This window comes from Thunnus thynnus, chromosome 3 (genome assembly GCF_963924715.1).
Source record: "Thunnus thynnus chromosome 3, fThuThy2.1, whole genome shotgun sequence".
Taxonomy (NCBI): domain Eukaryota; kingdom Metazoa; phylum Chordata; class Actinopteri; order Scombriformes; family Scombridae; genus Thunnus; species Thunnus thynnus.
This window is the reverse complement of record NC_089519.1, coordinates 28,430,682-28,448,933: the sequence shown is the minus strand read 5'-3', so window position 1 is coordinate 28,448,933 and position 18,252 is coordinate 28,430,682. Positions and strand designations below refer to the sequence as shown.

General features: G+C 42.6%; 1 protein-coding gene across 1 annotated transcript in view; it reads left to right on the top strand.

Annotated features, from left to right (window-relative positions):
- grin2ab (glutamate receptor, ionotropic, N-methyl D-aspartate 2A, b) overlaps positions 1 to 18,252 on the top strand; it is a 92,954-nt gene that overhangs the window by 69,986 nt on the left and 4,716 nt on the right. The window contains exons 11-19 of the mRNA XM_067585171.1: positions 3,408 to 3,576; positions 5,427 to 5,580; positions 6,997 to 7,122; positions 9,339 to 9,568; positions 10,244 to 10,404; positions 13,103 to 13,290; positions 14,138 to 14,376; positions 16,831 to 17,014; positions 17,379 to 18,174. Of these exons, the coding sequence (XP_067441272.1) occupies positions 3,408 to 3,576; positions 5,427 to 5,580; positions 6,997 to 7,122; positions 9,339 to 9,568; positions 10,244 to 10,404; positions 13,103 to 13,290; positions 14,138 to 14,376; positions 16,831 to 17,014; positions 17,379 to 18,174 (2,247 nt within the window). The remainder of the gene's footprint in view (positions 1 to 3,407; positions 3,577 to 5,426; positions 5,581 to 6,996; positions 7,123 to 9,338; positions 9,569 to 10,243; positions 10,405 to 13,102; positions 13,291 to 14,137; positions 14,377 to 16,830; positions 17,015 to 17,378; positions 18,175 to 18,252) is intronic.

Here is an 18,252-nt window from a genome sequence, read left to right as displayed (position 1 = left end):
GACCTGCTTTATAATCAAAAGAGAAAGGGAGAATCCCTTCCTACAATATGGGACCTTGAAACAAACCAGTAAATAAATAAATAAATAAAAAACTGCAGCCTGAACTGTACCTGGAGACTGAGAATAAAAATATGTTTCATGTGGGATGCTGCCCAACCTTTGTCATCTCTGGTCTACTCTGACTCCCACCAAGCCAGCTCTCCTTTGTCACCCACCACCCCCCCGCCCCCACGCTCTATCTCCCCACGCTCCCTCCCCTCTGGCTGCCGGTGGCTGCTCACATCAAATTCAAAATTCTGATCTTGGCGTTCGAGGCTCCTGAGGGAGTCGCACACCCATATCTGCAGGCTATGGTCTAGCTGTAAACGCCAGCCTGTGCTCTGTCCTGCGCTACAATCGGCCACTTAGCTCTCAACTCCCTGCGGCAGGCACGTCATCATTTCACCTGGCCTTGACTCCTCTTTCTACTGCTCCCAAATAGTGAAATGTCCTTCCTACTCCAGGCAGGACAGCAGAATTAGTCCCTACTTTTTTTTGTAAGCTGAAAACTCTCTCCCCTGAATATCCCCATTCCCCATATCCCCATTGTACACTAAACAAGTCCCTTGTACCTGTTTACTTAGATTTATCTTTTATTTTTAGCATGGTTTATCTGACATGATCGCTTTACGATCCTGGGAATATTTTGTTATCTGTTATCAGCACGGTAAGCCGCTCTTGATAAGAGCATCAGCTAATGGAATGGAAACATTTCACAAATTCATATTTATTTTGTTGTGCTATGATAGGTGTATTTTTTTATGCATATTTTTTTCTTCATGCCTCTCATTTTACTTATTTCACTTTCTCTATTGCAACAATAGCAGTGACCTGAATATCTTAAAACATAATTACAAATATGAATTCATATCACAATTAAACTAAATTTCATATTAATTCACTGTGCCACAAATTAAGCATTTATATAGATTCAAGGCATGTAACTTACTCAATAATTTCACTTTTTGATTGCGATTTTTGGCACATCATATATACTTTAAGATTTCAGTTCAGTGTGTTTCTACATGTATGATGTACATTACCAGTCAAAGGTTTAGACACACTCATTGAAGTGAATGGGAAGCTGTGTCCAAACTTTTGACTGGTAAGGTAAACTTTTATAAATCAGCCCAAAAGGAAGCTGTAGTGCCTTCCTTTCATCATCAACACGTCAAATAATACAATGGACTTTTCCCTTTGAAAAAGCTTTAAAGGCATTTTTGTAGTGGCTGAAATATGTTGCAGGCCTGTCTAAACAATGCAGACATATTTTTCAAATAGTCAGAAAGTAAGAAAGTGAAAGTAAGTTTTCAAACTCTCTCAGAGAAACTTCCCTTCGGATTCTTTGACATCTTAGTGTTTTGCTCCAATTATCCGCTCGATATGGACGCTTCAATAAAGTCCCCTGCGTGACAAGACAAAGCAGGTTTTTTTCTCTCCGTTAATTTCTACAATTTACCGAGCTTGTGTGTATACGGCTAGTTCAGAGTAAACACTAATTACAATTTCAGAAGGTTGATTTGACACTGTCTCAGTATTTTTGGTTTATAACTGGATAAAAGCACAACAAAAATCCATCTTTTCTCAATTATTGTACTTGTGACTGACAGCATTACTGCCATAATTTCAATAAACATCATAATTTCAACCAGACAATAGAAAATAATCAAAATTGTTCTGGATTATCATTAGTATAAGATGGAATCGGATAAGGTAGGACAGGATAGTCATTGCGAGCCACAAAAAAAGTGCAAAAACATCAACTGTAATTACTCTCTTTGAAGATGTATTCATTTTTTTAAGAAACAGAATCCTCACTTTTCTGTCAGAAGGGCTTGAGAAGACAGACAGGAGACATAAAGAGAAGAGATACAACACAACAACCGAGTTTCTGATACATGTCATGACAATGCATCACTGTAGGCACGGACAATTAGATGGCTGAATCACCATGCATGGAGAGTTTAACTTGTGACCTGACCCGAGATTTCTCAACCTTTATGCAAAGCGATTATGTTACATTTGCTGTTTGTGTGTCCAGCCATCCATGTGTCCATACACGCCTACATACATCCAACCATCCATAAGTGCTACATTTTCTCAGTCACTACTTCCATCTTATTTGTGTGTGTTTGTTGTTATAAAAGTATGATGTAAATCAAACAGATGTACTATATGTGTACCTCGGGGAGTCCGTTGTTGTCGCTCTGCGTGTGTGTGTGTGTGTGTGTGTGTGTGTGTGTGTGCGCTTATGTGTAAATATGTGTGTGTTTACATAGTGACATAAGGACACAGAGAGGGCTCAGCTGGGGAGAGCTAATGTATACAGTTTGTGTGCTTTAGAACACCTGGGGCACATACTGTACACACACAGACTCACACACACATACTGTATGTATAGTATACTATGCACCCTCTCTCTCTCTCTCACACACACACACACACACGCACACATTCACACGCAGATACATACACACACCATTGTGCTGCGCCACAATACAGTTGACTGCTGTTGAAAAATCTTTTAATCCTTTGATGTTTCAGTTCTTTGACAGTCGTTCTCTGTGTTCTCGGTATGTGAATCCCTCAGTTCTTTATAAACTTTCTCTTGAATTGAAGTCAGCTAAAATGGCAAGTGAAAAGGTCACAGAGTTATTGTTCCAATCCATATAGGCTACATCAAAGATGGCTGACATGGGAACGGAATTAACTTTTTATGGAAATGCTTTTGAAAATGCTGATACCTTTTAATAGATTATGAGAATCATTTGATCCAGTAATTCAGTTTAGTTCACTGCTCCGAGGTCCTTGGGGAGGGCTGTCAGAAAAGTTTACTTAAACATCCGTTTTCATCCTGCGCGTCCTGTCTGAGAGGCTGCAGAGTGTGTAGGTATACTGTGGGTTTCGGAGAAGTACCTCCTCATGGACAGGAAGAGAGGAACAGTGATGAGGAAGGGAGAAAGGGACAGACTAGAAGAGTGAGGACAGAGACGCAGGAAAGGACAGCTGATATTTTAATCATGTGGGTTGGTTGTTCTACAGAGCCTAGCTCTATTTAAAGCCCGGCAGCATCTGCTCAGTACCCCTGTGTTTTCATCTGGTTTGGTTAGCTGGCACTAAGAGAAACACACACACATACACTCTACAAGCGTTATCTGCCCTTCAGCAGTATTTATGTATTACTCTGCACTGTCATAATTCTAGTTTTACAGTTTGATGGAACCACCAGATGTGAAGTGAGCAGGCAGCTAAAGTACAGTTACTGTTACAGTCAACAAACTCACTGTATAACACTGAAATGTGCTCTGATATAAAAAAATATGACCTCATTGTTTTTGCACATATGTGTGTGTGTGTGTGTGTTGCAGTAACAGCACATCAGGAGGTTCGTACATCAAGCAGTGCTGCAAAGGTTTCTGCATTGACATTCTGAAGAAGATAGCCAGGAACGTCAAGTTTACTTACGACCTCTATTTGGTCACCAATGGAAAACACGGCAAGAAGATCAACAACGTGTGGAACGGCATGGTTGGAGAGGTAATACCTACATAATACCTACATATCCCACTACACTACCATATTGGTCTGTCTCCTACTGTTGAAATCTTATTGTTAAATGTAAAGATTAAAGGATAAAGCTGGTGTTATTGTGCAGTATATTTCTCATATTGTCAACAAATATTGCTTGGAAACCTCCTCTGATAGTACCTACTCACTTAATGTTCTCTTTCTCTCTATCTCGCGATCTTTCTCTGTCCCTCTCACAAGAAAAAGGTCGTTTTTCTGCACACTTATGTGTCACTTCATGTACCTGCAGCCTTGTGGTACACGAGGAATGTGGAACTGAGTGTTGAGGCACTTATCCTCGAAGGCTTCTCCTTGAGCTACTGTGGCTTGGATTGTACCTCATTTGTACATCACTTTGGATAAATACATCTGTCAAATGAATAAATGCAAATGTAAATCCAATAAAAAAAAAATGCATTAGGTTGATTCGCAATACTTTGCAACTTTCCTACCCTGCAAGTGGCTCTCAGCCTCAAGCCCATTGGTTCCTAATGAGGATTTTTTTTTTTTTTAAAGCTACATACATAATTTCCTGAATCTTTTGGGCATTGAATTTTTTTTAGCAAATGTTACTCAAACAGGAGTAAATGGTGCCTTTGTTTGGGACTGTTTTTATACCTATTTTGGGACTCAGATTAACACACATTTGGTGAACCACTGAGTATTCACATCATCAGGATGGATTATGTGGGATTGACTCAAAATAAGCCACAGTTCCCATGTTCATGGTAATGACGGAACATGTAACCCAGTGCAACTGTGCAGCTCATCCATAGGTTTAAGTAGTTTTTGGACAACAGAGGTCTATGGCACAGAGGACTAAGCTAGATCAGGGCTTGGCTACACAGGGACTACTTGCTTAGTAGGATAAATTCATTGTTGTTTTTTTTGTGGGGTTTGTTGACAATAAGAAAATTAAAGAATATCACCAGATTTATCCTTTAAAGCCACAATCAGTGATCCAAATTTTGTCCCACCACCAAACTTCAAAATACAGGAATGGATGTTGTCATCTCTTTTAAATTGATTGATAGTTCTTTTGATACACATACCAACGTTACACTGCAAGTAATCTAAGATATTAAAGTTCTGGGAGTTTGTAATCTGGTTATATCTATTCATATGTCTATCTATAATCAGCTATTCACCGTCACAAAAATGCTCACATCCTACAATTTCATACCTGATTATACCTGTAGTTTTTATGGCAAAAAATACAACTGAATAGGCTTTTAAATTATGTACCAACTTGTATTTGGTATAGTGTAATAAATTCAAGTCAAGAAGCTCTTCAACAGGAGTAGCATACCCCTTGATTGCTGCCACTTATCTTTTCTGGAAATTATTTATTCAATCATGTATTGAATTAAAGTGCTGTCACAGTGAAGGGTGAAATAGAAACGTAAAACGTCTGATAATAGAACCTGACAATATGATCCAGAGATTGTGGTAATGTTGATGTGAACAGACCGCTAGAAGCCTTTGGACAGTAAAATCAGAAAAAAATAACATTTTACTACATACTAAAAATGACATCTTTATGAGCTGAATCTCTGTCTGTCAGACTACATTCAGACACACAGAATCGGTGGCACTATGAAAAAGACAGCTGAATCTTTACTTTTTCATCTGATATGGCTGAAATTGCCCTCAAACTATAGCTGACATTGTGCGTTATACCCTCAGTTATTGTGATATTTCGACAATAAAGACGAATCGTATGATCTTGTCCAAATATTTACAGAGCTCACTGTATTTATTTCCGTCACTGTAGGTAGTGAGTCATGTACAATGTAACCATTGTTCTCTCTGTCTGCCAGGTGGTGTATAAGAAGGCAGTGATGGCAGTTGGTTCATTGACCATCAATGAGGAGAGGTCAGAGGTCATTGACTTCTCCGTGCCCTTCGTGGAGACTGGAATCAGCGTCATGGTCTCACGTAGCAATGGGACCGTCTCTCCTTCTGCCTTCCTCGGTAAATTTATCATACTCTTCCTTTTTGTCCTCCTCAAACACTAATTTCCTTTTTTTTTTCCTTTTTTCTTTTTCTGCGTCTGTCCCCCAGTGAGCTGACTAGTGGGGGCAGAAAAAGGGAGGTGCTTACATGTTGGCAAAACCCCACACATAAAATGGAATATTTTATTCAGACAGTATATGCTGGCCAAATTCCACTTGTACTCTGACTTTATCTGGGCCTCAACACCCTAAGCACATTAATATTTCTACCAGAGCAGAGGAAGTGGAGCGTGCCAGCTGTTTTTGAAAAGTCAGCTCAGACAAAGCATTCTTGATACTCGCCTCCTCTCCTCTCTTCTCTTCTTCTCTCCTCTCCTCCAGTTGTTCAGCTGACTAGAAACTGAAGCGCTCCTCTGTGCTTGCCTAATGTCTTGTATTGTCATTGGAGCGAGGCAGGAAGCGAGGGGATGTATTGTACCATGCGTGTGTTGGTCCCTGTGTATCAAGCCATGTGTCACTATGCGTGTGTGTTTAAAAAAAAAAAAAAGTGTGTGTGATACTGCACGAATATATTAGGACGTTTGTGTATTGAATCTAGGATGTGAGGAGAATGAATGTGCTTTGGCCGTATGTATGTTAAGGGGTGAATGCTTTGTGTGCGTTTTTTATATGAAGGCGCACTGTATGTGTGCATGTGAGCGGGTGTGTGTGTTGAGCCTGGGCCTGGGTATCAGTGACGGTTCAGTATCTCTCGCACTCATATTAGAGGCACCTCAGCGCACAATCTCTCAAGGTTGGCTAACCCTGGCAGTCACATACTTACACATACAGTGACACACGCACACACATACAATTTGTCTGGGTTCAGCGTCTCTGGCACTCATCCCGCTCTCTGAACTCCTGCCCTGCTACGCACCAAACACATGCCGACTCACTCTCTCACACACACACACCCATGCACAGATCATACACAAGTAGATCACATACACATGCCCACAGCAGGGCTCATCAGATCGCTCAGAGTTTGATTCTTCTCCCTCTCTCACCCTCCTTCTCTCTCCCTCTCTTTCTCTCTCTCCCCCCTTCCTCTACCATCTCCCACGCCCCAGGCCTCTCCCTCTCTCAGCTCTCATCCAAGGGAATAATGAGAAATATGGAAATGTGCTCCGTCAAACTCTCTGTGACTAACTCTCCCTCTTCGTCCATCCCTCCCTCACTTCTTTCCCACTCCGCCTGTCTCTCTTCCTCCCCTCTCTGTGTCTTCCCTATTATGTTTTCCTCACTTTATCTCCCCCTCATCCCCGTTCGCTTTTTTGCTTCCCCCTCTTTATTTCTCAGAGTCTGTATCCTCTTTCTCCCCATTCACAGTGTCTCTCTGTCTCATGTACTTGATTTCTCTTTAACTTTCTCTCTCTCTCTCTCTCTCTCCTCTCAGAGCCCTTCAGTGCATCAGTTTGGGTGATGATGTTTGTGATGCTGCTCATTGTCACAGCCATCGCCGTCTTCCTCTTTGAGTTTGTCAGCCCGCTGGGTTTCAACCGCAACTTGGCCCAAGGCAAAGGTAGGCTTACACACATATACACACACACGAACACACATACACACACACACAGTCAGGAACATCACAACAATCGTCTCGCCCCAGAGCAAGAAGCACAAATACAAGCTTCCCCAGAAGCAAAAGAGGTGACCTATTATAACTCCAACTTTGGACAGTTCAGTTAATGTTGGAGAGCATTAACAATTCTCTCCCAAAGCTACTCGCCAAAACTGCAATCTGAGGCATCATCAAAAAGCTGAACCTTGGGGCGCTCCGGCAGCTCACTGTATAGAGTATCATTACCGCGGCAGCACAGGTTCAATCCTGACCCACACCCCCCGTCGCATGCCATCCCCGCTCTCTCCCCGTCCCCCCGTCTCTCTATACTGTCACTGTCGAATAAAGCAGAAATTTTAGCTTAGATTTTTAGCTTAATTTAACGTTTAAATGAGATGAAACCCAGTCCAGATATAGCTAGTGCTAGTGAATTACGTTTTTCTTTGATTTCCCTTTAAGTGCATCTGAACACAGTTCAATAAATCCAAAGTTTAATTAGCTATTTTTTAATCTTACACACTGACTGAATTCTTACAGAAGCGTAATGCATTTACTTAAGATAGTTTTTCTGAATTAATGAGATAATTATCTCAGTCAGGATTTTGAAGTATGTCATTAATTCAGAAAAGCAGAGCAGATTTTTTTTTTCATAAAAACTTTTCTCCGAATTCTGAGATAATTATCTCATTAATTCAGATTTTGAGAAATATTCATATTTGCTTTCTCACTGAGAAGTAGATGAGAAGATTGATATCACCCTTGTATCTGTATGGCAAATATGAAGCTGGATCCAGGAGTGGCTTAGCTTAGCATAAAGACTGGAAACAGCAGGAAACCGCTGGCCTGGATCTTTCCATACATAACAAAATGTGCCCTCCAGCACCTCTAGCTCACTAATTAACATGTTATATCTCACTTGTTTAATCCGTACAAAAACCAAAGTGTAAAAACGTCTTGTTACAGTGTTATGGGGGGTTATGTGCTGGACTGTTTCTTAGCCGGGAGCAGCAACTTTCTGGAGTTCTGTCGTCACTGTGAGATTGCCATTCAACCAACCAAGCTAGCTGTTTCCCCCTGTTTCCAGTCTTCCAGTCTAAGTTAAATTTAGCTAACCGGCTGCTGGCTGTTGCTTCATATTTACTGTACAGACATGAGAGTGGAATTTTCTCATCTAACACTCGGCAGGAAAGCAAATAAGAGTATTTCTCAAGATGTTGAACTATTCCTTTAATAGTTACCTCATGGTTTTACCCTGAGTGCAGACATTTGCAGCTAAAATGCATTACAAGCCACAAGCGTCACACATTATTGAATCCCATTTAGAGTTCACTTCAACTTGTAGTGCTTTTTTTTTCTTGCAGTTGCAGCAATGTACCTAGACAATCATGGCACAGCCTGAAATAAACAGCCTGACTTGCTGTTCGTGGTGCATTTCAGCCACAAATGTCTCACAGTAACAACCCGAAATCTCACTTTTTTTTTTGTTCTTTTTCACTATCAAACATAAGCCTGAAACACATCATTTTAGATTCAGTTGGAGAACCAGAGCAGTCTGTGGACAGTGATTTACTTGCTACAATGCTCTCAGTTACCAGCAGCATTGTATTTTATAGTTTGATCTTCACAATGAACGTCTCAAAATTTGTGATGTGGGCTAAAGATGTATATAAATGTATATATATTTAAGTAAATAATAGGGTCACGTTCCTCAGTATCATTCAGTTATCCTCCTATAAAGTTAATTATCCTTTTTTTTCCTCCCTCTTCACATTATGTCCAGTTACATGTTACAGTGCCAGTTTAATAACAAATGCATCACAACTGCGTCATAAGGCTTTTTTGAACTTTTTTGGAATGATGTATGATAATTTGCAAAACTTGTAATTGTCACTTTTCAGCTTTCTAGCATTCAGCTGCTAGTAGGTAACAGTACAGCAGGCAGCAGGAAAAAAAACAACATGTATTATAATGTAAATTATTACGTGGCTGCCTGTTTTTTTACTCCATAATATGCATCAGACCTTTAGCTGAAAATGTGAGATATAAGGTTACCACTGTACTTGCCCTCCAGGTTTTTTTTTTCTCCAGCACATCATTTTTTACTGCTTTTTTTCTGCTCCCCTGCCTCTCTCTCTCTCTCTCTCTCTCTCTCTCTCTCTCTCTCTCTCTCTCTCTCTCAGACCCACATGGTCCATCCTTCACCATCGGTAAGGCCATCTGGCTGCTGTGGGGTCTGGTGTTCAACAACTCTGTACCGGTGCAGAACCCAAAGGGAACCACCAGTAAGTTCATCGTATCAGTGTGGGCCTTCTTTGCCGTGATCTTCCTGGCCTCCTATACTGCCAACCTGGCTGCCTTCATGATCCAGGAGGAGTTTGTGGACCAAGTCACTGGATTGTCTGACAAGAAGGTGGGATTACACATATATGGACACGCAGAAACACCCACACACACACAGAAGAAACTAAACGCATTCACAGTCAGGGTTGCTCTTGTAATGGATGCCAGCCCTGCGGCCAGACAGGACTCTCCAGGGAGCGCCCTTGGGCTTCAACAGCCTAAACCCTCTGGCCGTAGCTGTCACCACACTAACACTGCCAGCACAGCAGACCCAGGGGCGCACACACACACAGGCTGCACAGATCAAAGACGTGTGTGTGTGTGTTTGTATTTGGATGTGTGTGTGTGTATGTGTGTGTGGTTCGCAGAGCCTGGCAGTGTCAGCAGAACCTCAGCCAGTCTTACGCTAGACTGGACACACAATGATGATGACTGATGAGTCCAGTTCACTGTTTCTCCCTCCTCCTATCTCCTCTGTCTCTTCTTGTCACTCTCCAATCATCCTCCTCTCTCCTCTGCCTTTGTCTCCCCTTCATTTTCACTCTTTTTCTCCCTCTCTCGCTTTGCCTCCCTTTCTTCACTTCCTCTTTGTCTTTTCCACTTTGTCTTTTTTCCTCCCACCGTCTCTCACTCCTTCTTCTCTTTGTCTTTGAACCTCTGTTTTCCTTTTTTTTTTTGTGCTCCTGTCACTACCCTTTTTAAACAATCTGTCTCGCTCTGCCTTGCCCTTTCTCTCTCCCTCCAGTTCCAGAGTCCATACTCGTATTCCCCTCCTTTTCGCTTTGGGACGGTTCCCAACGGCAGCACAGAGCGCAACATCAGGAAGAACTATCCAGATATGCATCAGTACATGACCAAATACCATCAGAGTGGAGTCCAGGATGCGCTGGTCAGCCTCAAGACTGGGTACTGTAAACTTGTCAAGCCAACTCACATCAAGTTGAGATTTATTATACCTGAGAGGATAATTCTGTTTGCAGACAGCATATATGCTTAAGAACGTGTGAAAACAAACAAAAAAAAAAGACATTTCATCACACAATCCCAGCCCCACGGGGCCTAGCAGCAGCAGCTCATGGTATAATGCTGCAGTACTGTAACTTTACTGAGTGTTTCTGTCACTAACGGTAAAATGCAGATGCCGTCTGTACGTGCTCATTATGGAGTCTTGTTGCTACTGGAGCTGCCAAAACAGGGAGAGTGTAATTTGTTCTGGAGTTCGCTACCTTTATTCTCCTTCCTAAACACACTAATGCAAGGATGACTGCAGTGTTCATTAATTTTGTGTGCTTTGATCTTTGGGGTATTTTCTCCAAACATAATTTTACTTTTTGCTATTTCCTTTCTGCAATTACTTTATTGATACTGCATATCAAATAGATAAGGTTTGTTTCTCATATAATATGTTTTGTTTTTACAACATCAAAACTTTATAATGAATGTGTTCAGCAGAGTCATCAGTGTTTAATTGAATTCTTCAGGAAAACTAGTCGTTCAGACGGCATAAAATATAAACGCTTTGGAATTCTAGTCGAAATCTCACTCAAGTCATAAGATAGGCCGTAACACAAAATACATATTTAAAATGCTCCATATTTTTTTAATGGATTTATATTGTTCTCAAATGCTGTGTACACTTAAATGAAAGAATATTAGTCTGAAATTCTATGCACAGAAAAAAAATCCAACTATAGCAACAACAGCTACTCCATGTTTTCATTTAACATATGCCCTTTGGTGAATAGTTAAATTCAGAGAGCTTTATATTTATGCATACATATTTAACATGGAGGGCCCCAGGGGGGATTTATTAACACTATGCTCTATTCATTGTGTTATATAAAGACACTTTTATGCTTTTTTGAAGTTAAAAACAAGGTTCTGCTGTTATAAAGGCTGGTGATATTGGCTCCAGGTTACATTGTGTTTGGTTAACAGTCATACATCAAACTTCTGTTTTTGCTGAGCTTAGACATATCGGGCCCACAAAGGGGGATTGTTGCGTCAGATATAAATTGTGGCCCTTTAGTTTGAATTCAACCTGTCATGTCAGAATAATGACAAAACCTGCAAGTAAAGAGTGTGGCTCACTGCGAACAAAGGCATCCTCGTGGACGTGAACATTTACTGTACCAGCATGCACACTGGAGAATACTCTCAGTCACTGCCTGAGTCCAAATCTGATTTGCGTGAGAAATTATAGCTCCAAGAAAAAAAAGCCTTGTGGGTAATCCATCTGGTTTGTTCGTGGATCAGAGGAACATTGTTACAGTCACTATTTGGCAGTGAAGACTCAGTAGTGTTGAGGTCTTCACTGCTGAAGCCTGATGATAGTGTACAGTCATTTTTTTAACAGAAATATTATTTTTCTTATTTCTATAATAATCGTGTGACCCCTCCAATTTAACTTCACACCTCTTGGGAGCCACTACTTAAAATATTTTGACATTTTTGGAAGTGCTTAATCACTTTCTTACCGAGAGTTAGATGAGAAGATTCATACCACTCTCACGTCTGCATGATTAATAGGAAGTTACAGCACAGCAGCTAGTTATCTTAGCATAAAGACTGGAAACAGGAGGAAGCAGCAAGGCTGGCTCTGTCCAAAAGTAAAAAAAATCTGCCTACCACCTCTTAAGCTGACAACTCAACACGTTATGTCTTGTTTGTTTAATCTAAATCCATACAAAAATCAGAGTGTAAAAATTACAATTTGTAGTTCATCAGGGGATTATGTGCAGGACTATTTCTTGGCTGGGTGCAGTAAATTGCTGGAGTTTCCCCTGGTTGCCTGGCAACCTCACTGTGTTAAGAAGACTACAGGAAGTTGGCTGTAGCCCCATCATGGATGTATCATAAGAGCTGGATACGGCGCTGCCTTGCAGCCAGTTTTTCCCAGTGGCCACTCACAGTATTGCAGCCAAAAATCCCCCTGCGGCCCAAAAAGCATTTTCCCCATAAACCACCAATGTAAAAGAGACATCTGTAAAACTGTTGACAAGACATCTTGAATTGCAAACAAGGTTAATTATGACTCTTTCTATTGTGAATCTTTGATCCATGGAGTTTTTTTTTTGTAGAACTTTCCTCAAGCCAAAAAAAGTGATTTAAAAATCTGTCACGTCATCACAATGTAAAGTCTACGGGCTAAGCAGGAACTCGTGGGCGGGGCCAGCGGGAGAAACACTACTGGGCGTATTCAGTGGGCCCCATACCCCCAGAAGTAAACCCAGAAGCTAGAAACTTTTGTGGCGTATGCACCAGTCGAGCAGTTCTTATTGGACTGAATAGGCAATTTTCGGTCCGTTATTCGACAAGAAAGTAAAGTAATAAGTAAGCTTATTTCTCAAAATGTTCTCGTCGCATGTTTCTGTTTCTATCAGTAATGTTTCAGCTGAATAGTTTTTTGGTAAAAAGAAAAGGTAAAAATATTTAGGATTTCAGAAAAGTGAGAAGTAATAAACCTAAATTTGTGTAGCAGAAATATATTATATAATATGTTTATAATATGCTATGTTAAATGTGTGTCTTCTATATTTTCCTATTAATCATCTCATGAGCACCGGGCTTAATAGTAAATCCAGAACATGTGCTTCTCTTACAGAAAGCTGGATGCTTTCATCTACGATGCTGCGGTGTTGAACTACATGGCCGGCAGAGATGACGGCTGTAAGCTGGTTACCATCGGCAGCGGTTACATCTTTGCCACCACAGGTTATGGCATCGCCCTGCAGAAAGGCTCCTACTGGAAACGTCTCGTTGATCTGGCTATACTGGGCATCATAGGAGATGGTGAGGCACTCGCACACATCCCGCATCATCTCATTCACGCTACAGTGAAGCTTAAGTTGCTAAGTTGTTCCAGGTCTTTAGTGTTATTACAGATGTGCCGCTGCTCAGCTTTTCTTCCGTCTTCCCCCTCCTCCAACACTCTCCCTCTCTCCTCTCTCCCTCTGCCAGAGAGCTATCAGGGGTTAGTCTTAACACACCATTTCATCATCATTACTCTGTGTGGGTTTGTGTGTGAATGTGTGCGTGTGTGTGTGTGTGTGAGTGAGTGTGTGAGTGTGTGTCCACCGTGTCCTGTTATGTTTACTCCTCCAGATTGTTCTGTATAATAAGCTGTGAGATGGTGCGAATGGAAGACAGAAAATGAGCCAGAAAGAAATCAAACTGCTGAAACCACTAAAGCGCTTCGCTTCACACCCGGCCTTTTTATTCAGGGCAAGCACCCGCATGCGCGAGCACACACGCACGCATGCGCGCAGACACACAAACACACTCAGTCTCCCATCTGTCCTTATCACTCAATCACCATCAATTCCTCCCCCTCCCCCTACAACCCCTTTTTCACTCCACCTCCTGTCTCCTTTTTCATTACGATCTATTTGCTACTTCACCTCTCTCCCCTCCTCCCTTCTCCTCTCCATCCTCCCTCGTGATGATACCCCTTTTTCCCACCACACCTCTTTATTTCCCTCCAGCGCCCATCCCCTCCAACCCTTCCGCTCTTGCTTGGCGCTTTACTTTATTTCCTCCCTTTTTCAATTTCTTTTTCCTTCGTTCCTCGCCTCTACCTCCCTCTGCCATCTTTAAACCTTCTCCTCTCACTTTCCCTCTCTCCTTACCTTTCCAACAGGTGAAATGGAGGAGCTAGAAGCGCAGTGGCTCACTGGGATCTGCCACAATGAGAAGAACGAGGTGATGTCCAGCCAACTGGATGTGGACAACATGGCAGGGGTCTTCTATATGCTGGCCACAGCCATGGGCCTCTCCATCCTCACCTTTATCTCTGAGCACCTTTTCTACTGGAGGCTGAGATACTGCTTCACTGGTGTCTGCTCTGGAAGGCCGGGTTTGCTCTTCACTATCAGCAGGGTGAGGAGAAGGAAATGTATTTAATAACCCCTTTTTGGTAAATTAGGAACTTTAACTGCATTTTGACATCAGAAACCAGGCCCAGTTTTGGTTCCTAGATAGCAGTTTTTGCCCCCTTTGCTTCTGTAGTAGTACTTTCAGTTGCTGCTGTTAAAATTTTCCAGTGTTTCCAAAATTTCTCCACTTACTGATCAAACACCATCCTCAAGAGTGCAAAAGCTGATGTACAGCAAGCACTGGCTGCAATATCAATATCAAGATTTGGGATGGGGAATTCTTTTAATGTTATTGATGTTTAAAAAATAAAGCTGTCTTTAAGACTGCTGTAAAAGAGAATGGGATGAAGGGGTAGAGTGGGCAAAACACACAAAGGATCAGCAAGAGAAACAAAACTTAATTATATTTTCTAATTGTTTCAATACATTTACATAGTAAAGCAGAAAGCAGAAAGGAAAAAAAAAAACTCTCAGCAGATTGTTGCGTCTTTGAAGACAGGCGTCGAGCCTTTCCGGTGTTTAACGACATCCACTCAAATATCGCACAGTAAATTACAAAAACGATTACTCTGTAGCTGTTGTCTTGCTGCCTCCCAAAATTGCATCTCAAACAAAGCTGTTGATTTTTTAATCCTTTATCTGTCTAATTTGCCTAATCTTCACGGTTCTTCAGATGCGGTGAAAATGCAAACAGGAAGGCGCAAAAGGGCTTTTTTGTTGTGTGAATGTCTGAAATGAGTCTGAAACTTACACGATTGTCACAGTTAAGAGAAAATCTGCGGGCATGCGTGCGTATTTGTGAATCATATATCTGAAACATGTACAATAGTTACTGTTAAGATATAGAAGGAATCTCTCTATGTGTGTGTGTGATAAAAGAGGAAAGACGGGGGATAGTATGATTATAGAGCCCAGCTGAGGCAGAGCTGAATTTACTGCCGTGCATATGGACGGCAGGATAGAGGAATCAAACAGCTAAGAGGATGATGTGGACACACACTCATATACATATACACAAAGCTCTCTCTCTCTCGCTCTCTCTCTCTCTCTTTCACTCTCCCACACACACACGCACACACAAGTCTGGTCGGACAGTTAAAAATGGTTACACACATGCAGGTGCGGCGACGTGACTTGACCACGCTCGCACACGCAGACAGACAGATAGACAGATGCACACACATAAACCTAAATGTACATACACAAAACATAAATGGGCCCACCCAGACGGACCACGCTTTCATTATTCATGTGTCATGTCTCTGTGTTAGGCAGGGCTTTTATTCCAGACGAGCTGCATTTCACACATTGAGTGTTTTACAAAAAGAGTGCGACGTGTTTGCTGTGTGTGTGTCCGCCACTCGGTGTGCGCATGCCATTAGAGCAGCGATGCTGGAGGTTAAGTGGCTTTAGGAAGAACATCTACTTGCACTCAAAGCCCCCCTCCAGTGACATCATCACCTGAATTAAATTTTCTTGGCGCCTCTGCGGGCAGTTCATCTAAAAAAGTGGCGATTATCTCTCCTTGCCACATTACAAAACAAAATGCGGTTAAAGGGACAGTTCACCCCCGCCAAAAACACATATTTTCCCTCTTACCTGTAGCGCTATTTATCCATTTTGATCGTTTTGGTGTAAGTTGCCAAGGTTTGCAGAGATGCCTGCTTTCTTTTGAATACAATGGACCTGGATGGCACTCGGCTTGTGGTGCTCAAGGCGCCAAAAAAATGTTTCTGTTTCCAGAAATCATGACCCTGCTACTCAAGATAATCCACAGACCTCTACCGAAATACACCCACCAACCATCTCACTGCGCAGAAGGAAGCGTGCATCTACTCATGGTTGGTGGGTGTAGTTTTGTAGAAAGAAAATTGTTCCTACATGAAACTGCTCACAACAAGGTCCGTGGATTATCTTGAGTAAACGGGTCATGATTTCTGGAAAGCGACATTGCTGTTGAGTCTTTCAAATGTATTTTTTAGTGCTTTGAGCATCACAAACCGAGTGTCATCCAGTTCCATTGTATTCAAGAGAACGTAAACATCTCTATGGTCGATATCTCCAAAGCTCGTCAACTCACACCAAAACGATCTACATGGATAAATAGCACTAAAGGTAAGAGGAAAAATATGTATTTTTTATTTTGGGGTGAACTGTCCCTTTAAGGTTTGCAGTGAACAGGCTTGAGAGAAGGATGCAGAGGTCTTTCCTAATTTACCTTGCAAGGAAATTAGTCTTATGCATGTTTGATCCTTTTTTTTCGGTGAAGTCACTGGGTTGGGAATTAACTCTTTTTAACTCTATAATCTCTCTTATCTCCCTCCTGCCTGCATCTCCTCTCCTCTCCTCTCCTCTCCTCTCCTCTCCTCACCTCTCCTCTCCTCTCCTCTCCTCTCCTCTCCGCTCCACTCCTCTCCTCTCCTCTCCTCTCCTCTCCTCTCCTCTCCTCTCCTCTCAGGGTATATGGAGCTGTATCCATGGAGTTCATATAGATATGAAGAAGAAGGCTCCTGAGCTTGACTTCAGTCCTCAAGCCAACATGCTGCACCTGCTCAAGTCCGCCAAGTCCATGGCTTTGTCTTCTCCCAAACGCAACACAGTCCTCTTGCAGCCTAGCATCCTAGATATGGTGTCAGGGAAAGGTACTGTCCTCCTGTTATACACAGTACACCATATAGTGTATATTTTGAAGATATAGAGGTCAAAATGAATAGACTCTACCGTCACAGAGCAGGCAAACATGCCTACATACAGAGGTTACCCTGCCTTTTCTATACAGTCTACGTATGCATAAGTAAAGGTGACTCGCTTCACCTTGTTGTGGACTCCAGACTTTAATCGCATTGACTGTCAAGTACAAGCTAGCCCCATGATTAAAAAACACATTAGATGGCGTACACCACTCGCCAGGGCAATAGATAATGTATCAGCAAACTGGCTGAGCATCCATCCAAACATCCATCTATTGTATCAGCTGTCTGAGGTGCATCTCTCCTTGTCTCCTAGGTAACTCCCTCCATAGTCTGCCTCCGAAGGGTCCTGGTCTCTATAGCAACGCCGCTGGTCCACAGAGTTTCCTGTCATTGTCCGGGCGACACAAAAACCTCCTTAACAATGCTGCGCCATTTCCCGGGCAACAAAAAGCCCCTGCTCTCCAGACCAGCCCCAACAAGCCCCAGCTGTCAATCACCAACGACAACGGCAAGACCCGCCTTCCCGGGCCGGCCTGCCCTGCGTCAAAGCCTCGAGCCCTTTGGAAGAAAAGCGTGGAGACCCTGAAGACCCAGCCCACTGTCGTATCTCCAGGCCACGGCCCAAGCCCCACCCCGGCATCTGGACCTGGACCCCCACAAATGAAGAGCCAGCGCTACCTTCCTGAAGAGCCGCCGCACTCTGACATATCAGAGTGCTCCAGCCGGCCGCCATCACACAAAGATTCTGACTCCATGGCGGCGAGGGGCGGATTCAAGCCAATCAATCAGCTGAGGAAGAGGGGTGGGGGAGGAGGAGGAGGGGGAAGTGGGGGCGGAGGATCCAAGATTTACTCCATTGACTCAGACCAGGCCAGTCTCCAGTCTGCTCCTCCATACCAGCGGGACAGCCAAGGGGGAGGTGATGACCACAGTTACCCCCCTGACCTGTTTCCACCTGAAAGCACATACTCACACAGTCACACACACTCCCACCAGGCGGACGCACCCATTTTACAGCTGAGTGCCAGCCTGCTGCACCACAGTCACAGCGCTGAGGCCGACCTGCACTCCCTGAAGGACAAGAAATACAGCACCTACACACACAGCAGGTATCATATTCATTAGGAAATAAACGTAAAACTGTGTTGTAAGTGCTGTTGTTGTTTTTTTTTGAGTAATAAGTGTCA